The sequence below is a fragment of the Callionymus lyra genome, chromosome 11 (assembly GCF_982586985.1).
Source record: "Callionymus lyra chromosome 11, fCalLyr1.hap1.1, whole genome shotgun sequence".
Classification (NCBI taxonomy): domain Eukaryota; kingdom Metazoa; phylum Chordata; class Actinopteri; order Syngnathiformes; family Callionymidae; genus Callionymus; species Callionymus lyra.
The window spans coordinates 22555820-22577738 of NC_141828.1; the positions used below are offsets into that span (position 1 = coordinate 22555820).

General features: G+C 38.3%; 1 protein-coding gene across 1 annotated transcript; it reads right to left on the bottom strand.

Moving 5' to 3' along the window:
• Positions 1 to 344: 344 nt before the first annotated feature.
• On the bottom strand, positions 345 to 11102 carry golga7bb (golgin A7 family, member Bb). Its single transcript, XM_087802674.1, has 5 exons — positions 11012 to 11102; positions 6928 to 7053; positions 5712 to 5864; positions 2974 to 3075; positions 345 to 1758 (listed from the first exon to the last, which is right to left on the bottom strand). Exons 1-5 carry the CDS (start codon positions 11021 to 11023, stop codon positions 1672 to 1674), a joined length of 480 nt encoding a protein of 159 aa, XP_087658800.1. The 5' UTR covers positions 11024 to 11102; the 3' UTR covers positions 345 to 1671.
• Between the last annotated feature and the right edge of the window lie 10817 nt (positions 11103 to 21919).

The following is a 21919-nucleotide window of genomic DNA, read 5'->3' on the forward strand; positions in this document are numbered from 1 at the left end:
AGAACTTGACTCTGTTCCTGCAGAATTTACAGCCCACATGACTACGAAGTCGTAACTGCTTTTATTTGTTTTGAACCCAAAATATGTCAAAACATAAGCATTAAAAGCTGCTGGAGTTGACGGTATTTTTTTTAAGTCACTTGTTACCAGGGAAAGTAACTTTTTGTGAGAGAGAGAGATGACAGAAAATTTGTAAAGCAAAGTGTACCAGTGGAAGGTTGGATGCTGTGATTAAACAATTCAGACAAAAAGGTAAGAACAATGAATCAAATAAACACAATTAAAAATAAATCAATTAGTTTTGCATTGAGAGTCTCAACAGGCTGATACGGATTTTCGCCAATCTTTATTTCCCTTTAGGAATTTAAACACACACAAAAGTCATTTATTTCCAATTGACCACAGAAACCTATTAAATAACAACAATACAACTGAACAACACAACCACATTTAAAGGATACATAAATGAACAATACAAAGCTCAACTTGAAAACTAATGCAGAGAATGTACGTCTTATGTCAGACACTTCTCTTCGTTCGTGCAACTTTGTAAAATATATCTTTTATAGAAAGTTTATGTTCTGTGTGTTCATTTTTCATTGAAGTGATACAGTGTTCAGTTATAATGTTTCATGTTGAAACGCACCATAGGAATCCCATTGTCATTGAATGCATCATTCGTATGCGACACAGAGGTTAGTTAACAGACATGTTCTTGCAGTCTACCTCAGCCATGACCTATTTAAAAAATAAATATAAATACAGATGACTTCTTGAAGCCACAACCTTTCTTATGACACTGTGCCGCTCTGACCAGTGAGCTAATTGGATTAAATGAAAAGGCATGAAGTAACAAGCCTGTTTAAATCCCAGTAATGACAAATGCATTATGGTTTTAAATAATTATTCAGAGCACTTGTCACCGCAAAACGTAGTTACTATAACGTGTTACTCCCAACATTGCTGATGAATGTACACGAGCAACTGTTCATCAACAAAACTCATCTTCACAGTTTCAGACTTCATCTTGCAAAAGTGTTATATAAAAATACAGCTTGTGTGAACTTTTCACGTGATTTTTTCTCCTCACAAAAATAACAAGTCGTGTCTATTGACCTCTTGAAAACCTCGGACGCTTCTGGATACAAACGTCACATCGTTACAAGGTCGTCTTAAGTACTTTTCTCAAGCTCCAGGTCGGGTCTCCAGGTGTCGGGGTTGAAACATGAGCAGAAGAGGAAACACAAACACAACTGAAGGGCTGATGAGTTGGACGAGTCAAGCGGTGTCTCCTGAGGTTCATTGAACTTCAGATCTTCTGATGTCATCTCAGATGTTGATGATCTGTATCTGTAGAGATGTTGCTGTTTGATTAAAGTGCTTGTTTGGTTACAGTTGTGCGTCTGTGTTTGCGTCACAGTTGTTGGGAACACTAAATGGACCACGGTCTGGTCCGTGAACTGATCCAGCTGTTGGAATGTACAGCTGCAGATGAACAAAAATGAGTTGGATTTCTTCAGTGTGTGTTTGTGTTTGTGCTCTTGTTGTTCTGGAATGTTCTGCTATGGCTCTCCATTAGAACCTGGTGCTCTCATGTTTCAGCATGCGGATGTTGGTCAGAGTCCCGCTTCCCCGGTGCTGGTACCCATAAGCCTGGCGCTGGTCCTCTAGTCACCGAGCGCTGTTTCCTGCCGAGGACGTGCTGGTGCTGGGGCTGGAGCTGCCAGAACCTCGGTCCTCAAACACACTGACCTCCAGCTGGAACTATGTTCAGGAGAAAAGTCTTCAACCTCATGACCCATACTCTTTCATCCAACCAGTCACTCTATTTATTGAGCGATATGATCTTTCGCCATCCTCCGTCCGTCCATTAATTGCTCCGTTCATGTTTGCATCCATCCATCTATCCATCCATCTATCCATCCATCTATCCATCCATCTATCCATCCATCTATCCATCCATCTATCCATCCTCCATTCTTTCATCCAACCAGTCCTTCTATTTATCATCTTTTCATTCATTTAGCCATCCATGCATACACCATTAATCCATCCATAAATCCATCCATCTATCCATCCATACTCCATTGGCAATAATACCCTCTTCCGACCTCATCTTTCTGTCCATTAATTTATCCGTCGATGCATGCATCCATCCATCCATCCATACTTTATTCTTCCATCTTACCAGTCCCATTTGGTGTTACTATCTACTAATCCATCATCATTCTATCTATTTATTCATCAATCAATAAATGCATCTATCCATACTCCATCCATCCATCCACCCATCCATCCAGCCATACACTCATCCAACTATCCATGTTCTATCCATTAACCCACGCATGTATCCAGCCATCCATCTATGTTCTATCCATTAACCCACACATCCATTCATCTGTCCATCAACCCATGCATCCATCCATTTTTTATCAATGAACCAACACATCCATCCATCAACCCAACTCCATCAACCAAAGCAACTATCCATCTGTCCATCAAGCAACGCAACCATCCATCTTCCATCCAATAACCTATGAATACATTCATCCATTGACCCACATATCCATCCTTCTGTCTGTCTTTTAATCCATGCATCCATCCATCCGTCTGTGTATAAACCCATGCATCCATCCATTTATCTGTCCATTAACCCATAATTCCATTCATCCATTAACCCACGCATCCATCCATCCGTCCATCAACCTTTCACTCAGCTTACTATCTACCGATCTATCCATTCATCAATGTTCAAATTGTCTGTTGACAGTATTGTTTGATGTTTGACATCATTTCTGCTTTTTAGAAAAAAATGTTCTCACTCCAGGTTCTGATCACGTACTCCAGGAGCAGTTGAAGTCCTTAAAATTGAGAAACAATCGTCCCTCTCACACATTCTCATACGTGCAAGTTAATAACAGTCAGGTCCAGTTCAGATGTTGACCCGACACATCAAGAAGGACCAAAGGATACGACTCTCATCCCCCTCTCGATGGGGTCTGTGAGCAGGAGACCTCGGGGGGCGTAGATCCTCTCGTTCTGCTCCTGGATGTAGCTGCTTATTTTCTTTAGCACCTGAAAACAAAGACGTCCATACAGGATTTGACTTTTCTACATTTGCATACAAGGCGCGAGTGAAAGTGACAAATCGAGGGCACGTCTGCAGGGACTGAACCCTGATTTCCAGTCTGACGGTTGAAAAGAATGAAAAATGGAAGAAGTTTGTTTGCACTAGCAGAATTTCCAGCTCCCCTGCCTGTCTTTCTTTCCCTTATAATCCAAACTCTGACTAAATTCATTATGCTGTGATTACACAAGTTATTTTAGGACGCACTTCCAAACCACTCATGTCAGGCAAAGCAACAAATTAGATTAGAGAAAATTGGGATTTACTTTTTTTTTCTTGAGGCTTTTCCATTTGGCCGCTCCTGTTCCTAATTCCTAAGATGGCTCTCTCAGGAAAAATGTTCTGCCTTGGTTAGCTGACGGGAATATTTGGAAAAAATGTGAGCTGGACTCTAGTTTGTGCGTTTCATGTGTTTGAGTTTAGCCACAAATCGTGTTTTTGGAAATAAAATGGTATTTTCAAGAAACAAATGTTATTCTAAGATTCAGTATCAGAGCTGACACTGAGGTTTAGTTTACACCAGTTTAAATCAAGACTTTTTTTAGTTTTAAGTTTCCTCTTGGACAAATGTCATAGGAACAAACGGCTAAACCTCGATCAACCAAGAGAACCAGTTTTGACAAAGAGTAGAAAGAAAACTCTTTGGGTCTCATTCATGAAGCGTGAGCAGGACGAATGTGGTTAAAATGGCAGCTGGAAAACTTTGGGATTTTTGCATCCATCGATATGTACTAGCTCAGATCTTGTGTTAGATACAACATCTACACCTGCTCCTGAGCATGTGTAGAGTTTGTGTTAATTAAATAATGAATTAAAATTGCACTTTTTATGTGACCAACATGCAGATGCTTTTTAAAAAACGTGATTTGAACATTGAAATTAAGACAACACTTAGTTAAATAAGTTGACAATTATCAGGTTTATACTGTATCAATAGATTACACATTTTTTATGCATGTTGAATGTTTATAAAACAAAAATATAGGCTCATAACTGGCTAGCATAATTAAGTATGTAAACAATAGTTTACTCAATAATGCGTGCAATGTTCTCGTCAGCAGGTAATATATTGGACTGTGACTCCTTTTTTTGTGCGTTTATTGCCTCCAGTTCTATTTCAAATCAATATTGCTGATGTAATTGTATGTTGTGTTCATTTAACGTCATGTAAAATGGATTTTTGTGTAGGTATGCAAAGTTTTATTGCTTTTCAAGTCTTGTATAATTTGTAACTGGTTACAATCCTTTATTTCCAACTGGACATACTGCACAACATATGATGGCAAGAGGGAGACAGATATTCGTCTCAACAAGATGAAAAGTAGTTCATGAAAGTGTTCCGACATGTTGGGTCAATCAAGGTCTTTTGATGGGCTGTGACGAAGGCATGACGGGCCGTGAGTGCTCCAGTTGACGTGAAGTCTAATGCTCTATGGTGTGTGTGTGTGTGTGTGGTCGCGTTATCAGCACGCCCCAATAACACACCCGCAGCAGCGTGGGTGGGTGCGTTTGATCGTCATCAGTAAGAAAGTCTTTCAGCCACGATGGACTTCCACCAGTACACAAACACGTCCTGGTATCATCTTATCAAGCAGCTGACAGGCAGATGAAAGTGCATCCTGCATGACTCCAACACAAAAACACACATTGTGCGTCTCTGACCAGGAAATACTGAGATCCCATAAAAGTTATGGCTGAAGGAGCACAAGTGGATGAATCAAATGCTGTTCCGGCTAAACTTAGTTTCAACTGCGTTAGATTAATACCGGGCCTCGACTTACAAAGTTTAGTAAATTGTCCTGAAAAAGAAGACGGTTCAAAAATCTTGTTCTGACCACAGCGATACTAAACTTTACATAAGTATGTGACAACATACACTTTATAAAGTCTCTTAAAGGGCAACTAATGTGTTGATTTAAGTGTGTCTTTAATAGATCTTGGACCTCTATTGTATCATCAGTATGTGTCTGTTTGTACAAAACTCTCTTTTCAGAAATATATACATTAGAAAATGTGCTTTAGCCCGTCCACTTATTTTTCCTGAAGATAAAATCTCAAGGTTCAATCATCAAGGTTTGTCACCATGCATCATCAATCCTCAAAGCCTCCACCTTTAACTGCACTTTTAACTGTGTGAATAATTTAACCCTTTAAACCAAATGTGTCAAACTCCAGGCCAGGGTATCAAATCTGGTCCACCAAGTCATTTAAACTGGCAGATGGTTGGGTAAAACTAAAGTACAAAAACTTGTCATTATTGTGACCTATGAAGATAATTCTAAAGGTTAATCAACAGTAACTGAAAAACACTTGACGGGAATGTGATGGATTTTTTTGCTATAGTTGAAGTGTCAAAGTGTCAGTTTTCTGTGTTTTTTATTAGGCCCTGATGACTATAATAATACCTTTTTCTTTTAATTTTGTAGAACCGTTCAATAAAATCTAAACGCAAATAAGGAAATAATTAACCAAGTATTGTTTCAGGCTCATAAGTATGATGAAATAACTTGATGAAACTTAATATTAATTTAATTTTAATGCAGTTTTTCTTCCCTTTTTTAGATTAATTATGTGCTCACGTCACCTTCTCGTAGCGAGTCTCCATGCAGAGAAAGACCAGGTAGGCCGTAGCACAGGCCAAACATCCTTCCATGTAAGACTGGCCTCGGATCTTTTCAGCTTCCACGTAGAAGGAGTTCAGCGTCTTCACCGTCTCTTCCAGCAGCGTCCACTCGATCTACTTGCAGGTACGGACACAGAAGCAGACGAGGTGTGAGCGCTCGTGCGCCCCTTCAAAGCAGCCTCAGAACTAGAAGGTTTTCTGGCACCACTTTGACAGCGAACCATTAAAGAGTTTGCCAAACACACCAGCTGCTGCCTGTTCACCTCAGCAAGGCTCCACAATTTGTCAAAAATGTTAAGAAATAGCTCTTGTTAACACGTCATGAAGAGAGGAAGGATCAGTCATGACGGCGGCGGCCAAGGATACCGACATATGACAAGTCTAATTCATGTGATGCGGGATGGCGGGGGCTGTGGACTGTTTGCTCGAGGCTTTGAAGGTCAAAAATTACAGGTTACACAACACTTTATACATAAGCAAGAGGCTGATCTGTTTTATAAAGCCTTGTTTGATATACTGTCACACCAGATCATTCATTCATTTTCTGCCGCTTATTCTTTAATGGAGGTGGCCTTGGGGGCTGGAGCCAATCCCAACTTCTTCGGGCGAGAGGCGGGAGACATCCGAAACAAAACGCCAGTCACACACAAAAACACACAACCATTCACACACACACACTCATAGCTACAGTCAATTTTCCCAAATGTTCCCAATCAACCTCTGATTGTTTTTTGATTGTGGGAGGATACCGGAGTACCCAGAGTAAACCCACGCCATACAGGGAGAACATTCAAACTCCACACAGAAAAGTCACAAGTTGCCTCCCTCTGGACCTGGATGCGAACCAGCAACCTTTCAGCTAACCACTGTGCTACCAAGGCGGCCACACTAGTATAACGTTTCCAAAAATGTAGGTTTTGCATCACAACCATCAGTTCTTAGTGACCAGATGATTGGGGTACGAGCGGCTAAAAGACACATAATGAGCTCAGTCATCCAGGAGAGACTCAAAATAGAAGCTCTGCTCCTCCACACGGAGAGCCAGTTGATGTATGCCTAGTGAGGTGCTTCAAGATGTCTGATCAGTCGCTGGAAATACTAAAGAAAACAAGTCTCTTCTCCTCAAGCAGTGTGTAACACACCCTTGTGTGGGTCTTTTGCGTGTGAGCAGACTCACCCTGTTGTCGAGCTCGGAAGGAAACTTGGTCTGGAAGCGACAGATGGTGCCCTCGCTGTAGTCTCTTTGGATGAAGACCTTGGTGACGAGGGATGCACTGCGCCGCAGTTCCTGAAGGTTGTGGATCTTAAGGAAAGAGAAGTGAACATAAATGTTTGGCAGGAGAATCAAACGAGACGTCAAAGTTGGAGGGATTACATGAAAGTGACGAATAAAAACATACTTCATCATGACCATCAGAGTACCAGCCCTGCTGGTATAATTTACTCCTCTACAGAAAACATTAATAAGAGATATAGTGGGAGTGTTAAGTGTGAGACTGGGAAGAGGGAATAAAGTGAGTAATCATTTAGACTTGTTGCATGACTTATTAAATGATGACATAATAGATTAAAAAAAAAAAAAGGTTTTGATAAAACTTCACTTTCATTAAAGTGCAACTAATGTGATTTCTTTAAGTGTGTCTTAAATAGATGTTGGACTCTATTGTACTGATCAGTATGTGTCTGTTTGTTAAAAAAAACTCTTGTATAAAATCTTGTTTAACATAATCACGCCCACTCTGCTGTGATTGGCCAAACATTGATGTTTTTCACCACGTGTCGTCAATCCAGGGAGTCTCCACCTCCAAGATACTCGTTGTATAAACATAGCGGGGCGTGATTACAGCTGGCTGGAGGATTGAAGCCATTATTACGTCATAATGGACTCCGCTCTCGTAACCTTTCATTCGCTGAGATTCCAGACAAGGTAGAACTTTATAAAAATATGAGTTTAAAACATCATCATGATGAGAGACTTACTGGATCATCTTGGAGAGGAAGATTCAACATTTGAAACAGTGAGTGAGTCAGGAGAGTTGATTTTAAACATTAGTTGACCTTAAACTACTTTCATTTCTATGAACCTCTTTGAAAATTACTATAGACTATATATACCTGTAGTTTTTTTTCAAGTGTAAGGAAATGACAACTTTACTGTAATCAATCATCTAGATGTAACACACATTTCAAATAGTCACTTGATTAACTGATAATCTTACATATTTAATTCATATTAAATAATCCTATTCTTGCATTGCATTCACTGACTGCAACACAAGGCCGAGGTCAGAAAGCCTCACACACACAGAAAGACTAAACAATTCCAGATTCCAAGAAGTCAGTGTGAACCTGTTTGAGAACTCACACTGAAGGACACAAGTCGCTGGGAAGAGACAGATTCTCTCCAGAAGACAACAAACATTTGGTAAGTTTCCACTACGATCACGTGCGACGGCCATCTTAGAGATCCACCATTTCGTCTGATCTTTGCGTTCTGGCATCCGAAGACATCTGCGATAGATCTCTCTGCTTGCTAGCGCCCGTGTTCACGTAAGTTTGTCTCTGACTTTTGCATAATTCACTAAACAAGCATTTTTCTTAAACTCATCAATGTGTCTGTCCTTCATTCCACCAACACGTACGAGGCTGGGGAGGGGTCGGTTCATCGGAACACAAAAACCCCTAACACAAGCTTTACATGAACTCACAGGATCTATACATTCAAAATGAAATTCTTTCAATATTGATGTTATTTTCATTCCTACACACATCAGAGCCAGCTCTTCATCTCTATACTGGGTCTTTTACTTACAGACAGAAATAGAACCAAGCAGCTATTTTTGTTTGCTTGCAACCATTTCATGTCACAACCACTTCAGCCTCTGTGCACTTGAGCTTTTAATAACCTCTCCGACTCCAGAAGAATCATCAATATCATCACTCTGTTGGCGTTATATAAATGTAGCCCCTATTTTAATGTTTATATTCTGCTTTTACTTTATACACTGTGTATATATTGTTGCTGATTCTCAAGGCTAATTCCATCCTTTGGAAGATATTGAAATCACAGGAGTGCTTAAATTCTGAATTCAGGCTATTTGGTCAATGGTCAATCTTTTTTTTCCTCTGAAAAAAACAAATATTTTATAATATTAAATAAGATATTATAGCCAATTTCAAAATAGACAGATCTGGACTAATGACCCGCTTATTGTAGTACCACAAACACTGATGCAGAAGAAGCAACAATATTTAAATCTCATCCTGTTGTGTTGAGCGTTTCCCCTTTTAAAGCCTTAATGATGAACATTTGGGAGCCAAATTTGCAATAAGCTTCTGAAAAAAAGTCTAAAACTGTGGTATATTATTGAGGCTACTGCTCACTCGCTTGTTATTTCCACAGCTCGGAACCATGGGTCTTTATTTATGACAAGTTTATTTACTCTTGAGTCCAGAAACACGGAGTGACAGCATGCGGAAGAGCTGCCAGTGGGCACACATCGTAAAGGGCACACACAGAAAACACACACACACACACACACACACACACACACACACACACACACACACACACACACACACACACACACACACACACACACACACACACACACACACACACACACACACACACACACACACACACAGACCTTCATTGCTCAACTCTCTCTACTTCATGTTGGTTTGCTTGTTAAAGCTTTCTTTTTCTTCCTGACTTCTATTACCCAGTTTTGAAACACAGCATTGTGTATCTTTAAATGACAGTTAAGTTAAATATTGAAGCCTCTAGAAATGATTATGCTGCAATTTTACCTTTACAGTAAAAATATGTGGCATCAATGAAAAGGTTGGCTGTTTTAAAAAAATGTAATTCCTTGTTAAATAGTTTAGTTCATTGATTGTCAAGTTGAGATTTAAATAATAAATATCCAAGCACTACTTTAATACTACTCCACATTGTCTTTTAGCAGGAAGATGACACACAAGGAATCCCTCGCAACATCCATGTCAACCTTTTTTTGGTTGCGTGACACAGGATATCTATACTCCATTATTTTGGTCTTAAAATCTGCATTTTGCCACCAAAAGAACAGATTCAAGTGTAAACACATATATAATATATTTAAAAATCATAGTTATAGTATAGTATATATGTAGTAGATGTTGGAGATGAAGATGATCACTTGAGTAGTCCACTTAAAGTGATAGTTTAGCCAAAATTCAAAATGTGATCATTTCGTTTGGCCCCTCATGTCGACTAAGGGTTGGGATTATTTTCAAAGTAATCTATTACTTTTAAGAGTTATAGACAAAAATGTATGTTCTTTTTATTGTAGTGACTTAAAAAGACACTTGAAAAGAAACTTAAAATCACCCAAATACCTCCATACTGCTCGTCTATAACATCCATCTTGTATTGAAGCCTCGACATTAGGAATTAAAGTATATTTTAGCTTGTTTTCAGAGGGAGATACCATCAGTGTGAATCTGTGAATGTGTTTGAAGGAGGGTACACTTGTAGCAGGAGCTGAAAGACCTGGAGCAAATGCTAAAAATATGCTTAAAATATAGACTTATTAAGGTTTTCTCAGGGACAATTCCTCGCGTTGACGTTTCAATACAAATTTGGACGTTACAGACGAGCAGTATGAAGGTATTTAGATGTTTTTAAGTGTCTTTTTGGAAGAAAATGAAGACGAAGACAACTGAGCTCCAGTCACTACATTAAAATTAAAAAAAAACATTTTTGTCTATAACTCTAAAAAGGAACAGATTACTCTGAAAATAATCCCAACATTTTTTTTAATGAACACAAATGTATTAACTAAACTCCACATAAAGGTCTGGTCAGCGTGTCGTCCACACACACATCAACAGCAGCACGAGGTGCAGATGCTGAAGTCATCACCATGATGAGAACCTTCAGCCGAGACACACCAAGGACAGATACAAGGTTGATCCTCCCGCTGATGTTAAACACACCTGCTGTTGTAAGTCAAACTGTTGATGCAGAGGAAATGAACCTCGTCACAACAGACCATATATATCGCGTCAATATGACGCCGCAGGAGGTCATTGAAAATCACGGTAACAGGAAATATCTCTGTCCATGGTACTGATCTCAGCCGCACAACAACAGCCGTCTTTCATTCATCCTCGACGACACACGTGCGTCCACATCACCTCCAGAGAGAGTCTCGTCTGTGAGTTAAAGCTTCAAGTCATTCGTCTCAACAACAGCACGGCGGTGGAAGACTTACCTCTGTCGCCATGTTGCCGCTGCCAGGAAAGAAAAAAAAAACAACTCAAGACGCTCGTTGGACACTGACCGGACTGCTCGGCGCGAGGAGCACGTGAGCTGCTGACTCGCTGCTGCCGCGCACGCGCCCGTGCGCGTCGGCGATCATGCGACATGGACACTGTTATCAAAACAGAAGTGACGAATGACGTCATGATTCCTATGAGCGTCGACATCACACGTTATAGACCGTCTTTGTATGGATCTATAAATATAATTCAACCGTTCAAATGGATGTAAAGTTAAACGAATCTATAAGTAGACTCAACTTGAAGAAATAGTTCACAAAAAATTCAAATTTCACTCAGTTTCTACTGACCCTCATGTTGACTAAGAGTTGGGACTATTTTTAGAGTAATCTGTTCATTTTTAGAGTTATAGACAAAAAGGTTTGTTCATTTTAATGTAGTGCCTGAGGCTCAGTTGTCTTCATCGTCATCTTCGTCCAAAGGGACACTTAAAAACATTGAAATGCCAAAAAATACCTCATTTAAACACAATGCAAGATTTATGGTGATTAATGGTGGTTAATTCGGATAAATATTAAAGTATGTTTAAGCTTGTTTTTAGAAGAAGATCCCATCATTGTTAATCTTTCTGTGTGTGAAGGAGGATACACTTGTAGCAGGAGCTGAGAGACCTGGAGCTTATGCTAAAAATATACTTAAAATATAGACTTAATTAGGTTTTTCTGGAACAATTCCTCATGTCGATGCTTCGGCACAAGATGGAGGTTACAGACGAGCACCATGGAGGTATTTGGATGTTTTTAAGTCTCTTTTTGGACGAAGATGAAGACAACCGGAGATGAAAGCATAGCATGTTGTTTGTCCCAGCAGGGGTCCCAAACCTTTTTTGCACCGCCGACCAGGCATTACATTCAAGTTGAAAACATTTTTCTATTCGTTTACAGGTTTGTTTTTTAATTAAACTTGTCTGAAACAAGTGTCTTGACATCTCAAGAGTCACAGGCGATTATTACTGGTGTTAAAAGTGGTCCACTGAACTAATCCATATAGGCTAACCTGTATGGATTAAGTCCAAACACCCCAAAATATTCTCTCTGCCTATTCTGTTGTTTATTTTTTTTTAAACAATTCAGCCACTTCATCATTGCCAGGCATTTTATTAATAATACTTTTTAAGTTTTGTCAACAAATAGCTTGTGACTGAGGCAGTTGTTTCTGTGCCGTTCTTCCATCAACATATCAAATATTTAGAAGTTCCTGAGTGCGACCTTCACAATACATTTTCCAAACCTATAAATGTTTCAGTACTTGTCTGGTCATTCAAAATGTAAATGGAAGCTATGTAAAAAAAATATTTCAACCCAGAGAGGAAAACAACATACATTTAAAAAACAAGTCATCACATGCACTAGAGTTATTAGAGGAGGGTTCCCCAGGGGTACGTTAGACCCAGTTCCTGGCAGCAACTGTGCTGTATTTACACACTGAAATATCTCCCTGCAGGCTCAGCAGTGGCCAGATCTTATGAATGGAAATAGGAGCTGCAGTAGAAGAGATGCAGGCGCTTCAACAAAACAGGATTTATACAAGACTCACGTTGTTCGCCAGGAACCTGCTGCTCACTGCAGCTTTCTGGAAAAGATGCGTTTCTAATCTCCCACTGGCACAGATACTTTCTGGCATTGAAAAGCACACTTGTTTTTGCATAGGAATCCTCGGTAATTCCTTCCACATATTCTGAAATATAAGATTTATTATAGCTGATAGTGTAAGGTCAAGTTCCAGGGGTTTCATTACATGAATATTTTCTCATAATCCACTATATAAAGCCACATTTGGGTGGAAGGGAGACTTTTTATTGGCCGTCAAAGTGACGGTATGTACAGTAAGTACGCTTGGCTTGCATTTTACATTCCACCATAAGGAAATCTGGTTTTGTTATAACATTACAGTAAAAAAATAGGATTCTGATGTATGCGTTTAGCAACCACAATGTGATTGATTATTTTATGAACTAGGTTGAAAAAATATCATCTCGAAAATGTTGGTTTTGGGTGAAATAAATACATTCAGACTCTGCCTGTTACACTTTGTCGACATGTTCATCTCTTGAAGTATATTTTCCTCAGTTTCCTCACTTAAATAGATTTTTTGGTTCTGACGGTTGGAATTGAATTGTACGGGTTGGTGTCTCAAAGCTTTTTCAAATTATGATTTAATCCTTTAAAAGTGGTCACCAACGCCCGGGGTTTGGGGAGGCATTTGTTACTCGACCGGAAATAGACAGGAAATAAATGATTTATCTAATTTCAGTTTTATTTAATAATATTTAAAAAATTCTCAAAACCAGATTTACGACTAAGCTACCTTAGCCTCTTACAATTTTTGTTTGAAAGATTCCCCCTCCAGGCGGATGCCATGAATGTCAGCTCCAGCTGACCACAACTTTCTGAGATGGACTTGACATTTCTGCCAGAGTGGGTCATGACCTCTCCACTCACTTACATTGAGTAGTAATTACATTTAAAATATATATTTCAAAGCTGCCACTCTACAGTGCACATGCACTCTCTATATGGTTTCGACTTTCTGGGCAAAAAAAGCCACTTCAAACGTCTTCATCTGCTCTTGACCCTGAGCTGTGGAATTCAATCACATAAATACAAATGTCAAATGTTTCAAGACGCATCGACCTCTGGGCGATGACAAGCCTCATGATGTCAGCATAGTTTGTTCTATCAGAAACTCTGTGATTCTGATCTATTTTCGGATCATAAATATGTTTTTTTTTTACTCATCCCCTTTATAATAACACATTCCACCATGTTGACAAGCAAGAATAAGTCACGATCCTTCCATCGGAACTCTGATTTCATCAAACCCAGAGTAAAAATAGTCCAATTAAACGGAGCTGCTGTGTCACCAGAGTGGTCGAGGTGAGCTGGATGTTCTGAGAAGCAACGTTTTTAGTAGCAGGGGTTGACTTTTGTGGAAGTGGGGAGAAACCGAGGAGGAGAAAAAGGAGGGGGTTGAGATGATGAGGAAGGATTACAAGGATGTTCTTGGTGTATTAAATCCCCTGTGATCGTGTTAATTTGGCCACGTCGAGAGTGATCAGCTAACGATAAGTTAAACAAGGAAGCAGCGAACATCGGACTTTGAATATGAATTTCTAACACATCAAAGTTTGACTTTCAATCCATCAAATTTTAAGCGCTGTTATTTTTCTTTCCGTCTACTTACTTTTAAATGCAGAAATACGGTTAACGTAAAATTGAATCTGCCAAAAAAAAAACGTGTTGAGGGTAAAAAATTCAATGCAAAATAAAATTAAATGTAAATAGAAATGTGTAAGAGATTTGGTATAAAGAAAATTATGAGTTAACATGCGAGCAACCAAGGAGAAGCAATCTGCCCGTGATGTTTTGCTATGACATCACACAAAAGTAAAGGAAAGAGTTTGTAACATTAAATAATAGATATTACATTGCACATCGAGTTTCTTACACTTGCCTTTTTAACGTTGGATTTTTACGTAAAAATCTTTAAATCCGTGAATTTGTTTAGACTGATTTTTTTTTTTTTACATTGAATTTTCTTTTAAACTGCGACTGTGAAAAACAACAGCACTTGAATTTGAAGTGTAAAAATTCAGTGTTAAAAAACTATATTCAAAGTCTGATAACACACGTTTTATCCCATAGAAACTAATGATGTTTTAATGTTTCAAGATCTGAGATGTTAAACTGACTAAAAAAAACTCATTCAAGGTCTTAAATTAATTCTTGGTGTCGTTTACGACTTTAAAGACTTTTCTTGAGTGACACTGCAGATGTAACATGAGTTTGGTTTTGAGTTTCCACTATAATCCAAGCTAATATAATTTATTTAGTCACTTTTAAAGGGCGGATTTGAACTCAAATAATTTTCTCTTGATGTATTAACATTAAATATTCTCCATGAACTCATCGACACGTTAGAATGCTTGTCTCTCTCCTCCCTTAATACTTCATATATATTCATAGGGCAGTAAAAAAAAGCCGCAACTGCTTTTATTCCCAATTAAATACTGACCCGGTTGCCACTTCAGACATTGAAATACATGGGCTCAGTGGGATTGGTCTCCTGGGGGCATGTGTGGAAAGACTTTTATTGCTGAGAAAACATGGAGGTCTGCTGCAGGACCAACACTCACATAACTTCCCAATGACCTACTGGAACTCCCTCACATATGTGTGTCTGCTTTGTTGCCGTGGTAACCCATAGTTGGAGTTGAAACTGTGTCCCGTAGAGTTTAAATATCGCCCTCACAATCACTGGTTGTCTTCGAATACACATCTGTGGATTCATCATCAGGGACTTAATGTTCCGTCTGTCAATTCGTCATGAATCCATCAGTCTTCCATTAATACACCTGTTCTTCCGTCATTTCATTTGAATGTCCATCGCTTATCTCATCTATCCATCTGTCCATCCATCGGCCCATCTGTCCATCCATTATTCAGTCCATTCATCCATCCAATCCATCTAATAATTCGTTCATCAATCTAGCAGTCCCTCCAATAATTCTATCTGTTCTTCTGTATTTCCATTCGTACATCCAACACTTAACTCATCCATTTGTCTGTGAATCCATATGCTCATCTGTCCATCAATGAATCCGTCCATTCATCCATCTTTTCGTTTGTCCAGCTGTCTGTCCATCTGAACATCCAATAATCTGTCCATTAATCCATCCATCCGTCTGTTAATTATTTCTTTAATCCATCAATCTATCTGTTCTTCTGTCATTCCATTTTAAAGTCCATCACTCAACTCATCCATCCGTCTGTCCATCCATTAATCTGTACACTCATCCATCCATCCGTTTCTTAATTTGTTCATTCATCCATCAGTCCATCCATCAATCCATCTCTTCTTTCGTAATTTCATTCAAATGTCAATCACTCAACTAATCCATCTTTCCATTCCATCTGTCAATCTGTCCATCCGTCCATCCATCCGTAATTCCACACGTCTATTTGTTCAGCCGTTTTGTCCATCAATCCATCAGTCCGTCCATCCATGCTCTACAACCAAGAGATTTTATTTCATCTGAATCCAGAAATTTCCTTGAAATCTTCAGGAAGTTTCTCCACTCATTTCTAACTGTAAGTACAAACATCTCAGTCCATCCATCAATCCGAAAGTAACCTTCTCTGTGTTGTCTTGCCTGTTTTGGTCACTAACTGACGCTACAAATCTCAATTACCAGGCGATTGACTGATCAAAGGCCTTCAAAGGTCTCCAAGGAAGTTGAACTATCCTACATATCATCATGCAATTGAATTATATTATGAATTATGATACACCATCGTTGTAAACTTGAAGTAATTCTCCCCATAATTTACTATTTTTCTTTAAAAGATAAATATCCACTGATGTGTTCAGGTACGTCATTATTACACTCCTGTATGCTTAACCGTCGTAACTCTAATCTTCTCTTACATTTATCTGAACCCAACTTTCCTGACTCACTCACATGTTTCAAACGTTGAAGTCTTCCTCTCCAAGATGCAGTAAGTCTCTCATCATGACCATGTTTTGAACTTTATAAAGTTCTCCCCCATATGAAATCTGGGCGAACGAGATGTTATGAGAGCGGAGTCCATTATGATGTAATAATGGCTTCACTCCTCCTCCAGCCAGCTGTAATCACGACCCACTTTGTTTATACAACGAGTCCGTTGGAGGTGAAGACTTCTGGGATTGATGACATGCAGTGTGTTTGACCAATCACCGCAGAGTGGTTGTCGTTAAGAAGATTTTAGCTCCAGAAAAACTTGTTTCTTCAGTGTCACTTTCTAATGTAAATATTTCAATGAAAAGAGGGTTTTGTACAAACAGACACATACTTATGAGTACAATAGAGTCCAACATCTATTTAAGACACAGCACTTTAGTCTCACTTTAGGAACTCCAGTAAACGTCCTTTGACAGCAACATTAATACATCGTTGAAGGAGTGTGTGGATAGAAAGCTGAGTAAAAAGAGAAATAACCACCAGCACTTGTTCCACTGAGAAGGAGAATCATGATGTTCTGATGCTGTTTGGCATATGATCCGATTTTCACAGCCAAGTATCCGATTAAAACATCAGATATCCCGCTAGGAACTCTGCCAGTTTCGAGTCAGTCGTTTTTTTAAACCGAAACACCACAACTCATTTTAGTATTAATGTCACTATAACTTTCTTAAGCCTTTACCAAAAAATGAGGCTCATTATTTTCATGAAATAAGAGGTTGATGGAAGGCTTTTGTAATTAGAATGACAGGTATACTGGTCCCTTACTAGCATTGAATAGTCGGCTATCATCAATCAAACAGGAATTTAGGGGATAATGCCAGGTTGTGGATTCACATTGTGAGGTTCTATATTTGTCATGGACAGCAGGGCTGATGATTTCTGAGGTAGAAGGTAGAAGCCAAACCAGTTCTCCCATCAGATGGCACAACAGATGGCAGAGTGGTCGGAGCTGATGAGGAGGCACTCTGTAGTCCAATTGCAAGCATGGTTTTCCCTTGTTTACATGGAAGAACAGCATGTTTTGATGATAATAAAACTGTTTATTTTCAAATATGCATATCAATTCTATGCACAGCTCCCTCTAGCGGACTTGTATATACTGCAACATCAGTAAAGGAAATCCAATTATCAAGGGGAAAAAAAGGAAAAAGGAAATATTGGAAGTATATTAGTGACATCAGAATATTAAATGGTTACATTTATCGTTTCAAATGTTGAAACTTAGTTTTTAAAAAAAATCAAATGTTGTATTCAATTATTGTTTTGAATTTAATTAAATTGTTCTTGAATATTTGAATTAAATAACTTGAATATTAAAAAAGGCTGAACATTTAAAATAATGCTAATAATAATGAATTACAATTAAGAAATCGAATATTTTTCAAATCATTATTTATATTTTCAACATTTAGTTTGATATAATAATTCCAATGATTAAAAAAGGAAGCAAGGATACTGGGTAAAAAACAAACATTATTAACCTGGCTTAATCTGGAGCAATTTAAATCAGCATTCTGCTTTAACAGTGATGTTGTAAAATGTATTATTAGTTTATATTTCTTCCATGCTGGAAACCATAACACAGAATATGCTTTCCTCTATTTATACAGCATAGTTTGCTTTTTAACAAATTTAATTCTGAATTTCAAACATTTTAATTTGGTGCAGTTTGCATCATGGCAAGTTAAGCAGAGGAAGTCCATTTTTACAAAATAGTGGAAATACATTTTAGATTAAATGTCACTTTCCACAATTAAAAATGTCCTGCTGCCGTCAGAAGAGGCAAAGGTGACGGAATAATTCCCCACATTCCTCGTCCCCTGACTGTATTGCTTTCTTTGAAATAGAATTTGGAGTAATTCCTCTTCCTACGCAGCTACTGCTCCCCCTTTATCTCCCATGTCATCTCCTGGTCTCTGCCAGTTTTCTGAGGCTTCAAAGTGTTCCACATCCAGACCGCAGTTCTTATGATTTCTGGCCACAGCTCGACAGAGAAACGTATAACAGAGACAAGTGCTAATTACAGCTTCATTCCATGTCCCTTCAGGTCTGGTTTCTGCCATGATTTACGCAGAAATACATTTCTTTTTTGGTGGAAATAATTATTGCTGAGCTTCTATTGTAGCAAATTGTCCTGCAAAGACCCCCCACATTACCCCCACAAAGCTAAGCAGGAGCCCCTTGTCTGATCAGATAATTTCTTGAGGGATGTATCCTTAATCATCCCGTTATTTTTCCTAAACCCAGAAGTAAGCTTGGATTATTTTTGGAGCCCACCTGTGTCTTAATCTCAGGAAATTGCACCTTCTCAGTTTCTATGACTGCAGGTTCAAATCCCCTTCAAGTGATCCATCACCACCCGGTGAACAGCAGGACAAGCTGATCAGAAGTCAGTTTGACATTTTCACAGACCACAGTGAGAGAGTGACGGCGTGCGGAGGAAAGGGGTGGAAAGGGGAAACAGATTCTGACCCACACTGTTCCTGGCAGTAAAGGCTCATTGTTCAAACAAAACTTGGCTTGTACGTGATCGTGTTTCTGGAAGCAGAGGCACATAGATCATAATAAATTTGTCTGGGATTTAGCTCAATATGAGGAGATATATTGCGACTTGGAAATGCAAGGGTCCAACCAAATGTGTGTGGTCGCTACTTGTTGATAATGTTAGCATTTTAGCAATTGATTTTTATTCCATCCTGAATGTTGAGTTATTTTGCTTATTTATTAAAAGGAATGACTGGAATATTCTGATAGAATATCAATCGTCAAGGAAACAAAACATTTCCTTTTTTTACTTTAACCTTTACGTAGCTGCGTTTGTGTATGAGACTGTAAAAAAAATATTCCTAGTGAATTGTCTAGAGTGTCTCCAACCTCTTGCCCCTGGTAGATGAATCATGTAGGTTTAAACCTGAAAATGACGTTAAACCTTCCGTCGGGACTATAACGTACAAAAATATACAGCAGTTGCTGACTGAATCACTTATGCTTAAGTCAATTATCTCTGGATGTTTTTTTAAGTTTCAATTTCATCCAAATTATGAGAAGGGTAATATGTTGTAATGTCCTTTTTTAACCCCTCGTTTTACACAAACTGCTTTAATAGCCTAAAAAAAGAACAGCTGCACTTGTGAAACTTTACTTTCTGTCTTGAAACAGAAGTTCAAACTTCAATTAAATCTTTCAGAAAGGAAACAGACCTTTACATTTTAAGGGGTCCTTGTATTTTCTTAGGATATAGAGGTGCAAACTGTATATTTCTTCATTGTTTACTGTGACTGTTGTCTACCATAAAACTACTGCCACCTGCTGTCAGCTCATTGTAATTTGGCTATTGAATTTATTATCGTTTAAAATGTAAAAATAGTATCTACAGTATATACATAAAATACAATTTTAGGAAATCTAAATGTGTGGAAATAAGTACCTTGGTGGAGGTCACTGAGGGCTCGGTTGTATTAGCTTCCTTGTAATAAATAGAGTTGCTATTAGCTTTAGCATAATTCTGAGAAATGAGAAATGTGTTACGCAAGGAAATGATGATGTAGTTTATTCTGCAGCTCACACTATATAACCTCTCGAAAAAAAAACCCTCTGTGCAACAAATCATGTGATCACCTGGGCCTTGTTTGTCTTTAGTCATGTAATGATTGTACTATACATCATTAGCATCGAAGTCATTTTATTTTTTTTCTTTATTAGTCTCATATTTGTTGAAGTTTCCCCTTTTGTGATTTACTTCTTTGTCATTTTGACTTTCCTGCAACATTCTTGATGCCAATTTCTCCAAGTTAGTTTGAGAATGTGTTGTGTTGCTCAGAGCAGCTAAATATAGTCAGTAGATACTGTCTTTAGGATATTTTGTTGAAGTGATCTGTAAGTAAGTTAGTAAGTAAGTAATGGTTACTTTAATTGAATTAATTTAGTTATTTTTTTTATCCTGGACTATAAGTAAATCATTTTTTTTTAACTTTTAGGTCGGTATATACACTTTTACTTGTAGACACTTGAAAAGAGTTAGAGTAATATGTTCCTTTTTAGAGTTATAGACAAAAATGTTTGTTCATTTTAAGCAACTGGAAGTCAGTTGTCGTCGTCTTCATCTTAAAAGGACACTTTAAAAACATACTGATACCTCCATACTGCTCGTCTGTAACGTCCATCTTTTAAATATACCTAAAGAATTGTTCGTAATTAAATTTTATAAGTCTATATTTTAAGATTGTTAATATCCAGTGTAGACAATAGACAGTGGGACTTGTCGGGTTCATGTCGAGGCTTCAATACAAGATGGACGTAACAGACGAGCAGTATGAAGGTGTTTGGAAGTTGTCTATTTTGACGCAGAAAAGTGAGAGAGGTTTGCAACTTTCAAATGAACATATTTCTGTCTCCAAAAAGGAACTAATCAGATTATTAATCCCAACCCTTATTCGACATGAGGGTGAGTAGAAAATTCATAATTTAAAATTTTGGTGACCCATCAAGTTCAGGACTCTCTTATTCTACTCTGAAACATATATTTAGAATGACTGGTAATCCAACTGCAATTGTAAATATGTTCAGTAAGGTCGACTGTTTTACATTTCAAAGACATCTTGAAGGGTTCAAATATACAACTGCACACGGCAACAATAACGAAACTAATAGAATAATAAGTGGATCATTTCAGGAAAACAACCAACATCGTTCTGCTCCAGGCTTTGGTCACAATATTGGATTTATTGTGTTCCATTCAAACAGCTTATGTCGTGTGATCTTTGGAGCGCCGCTGCTCGACCACAGAGGCTCAGGTTGTTTTCTCACTCGGCAGACGCAGATCTGTTCACGTCCAGCGGCTCTGCAGAGAAGCCTGCAGCAAACTCACTGTTTATGTTTAAGGGCAAGACGAGATTTTCATGAATAAGGTAAAGAAGAGCGTCATCTTTGGCCGGCTGCTCTGGAACACATACTAGATACTCTGTTTGTCTGCTCTTCTATGGAGGAACACTGTGTAACTGTGGACATGTCCAGACAGAAAAAGGTGGAGTAGTTTCACTGATACTCAACACTATTTTTTTTTTCATCATTTATTACTAAAACTGTACACAATTCACTCATTCAAAGCATTTTATGTCTGTCATAATTTAAAATATCTGGTCTCCAATATAAGTTACATTATCATACAGTTTGTATTAAAATTACAACAGCATACTGTAATTTTCAACATTAAGTCATGTTATTACTCATACACACATACAGCTTTGCCGTGACTCACCGGTAAGTTTCCTCCTGTATCTGATCACTACATGGGAAAATAACAAAAATCTCTAGAATTTTCCAAAATATGCACCTT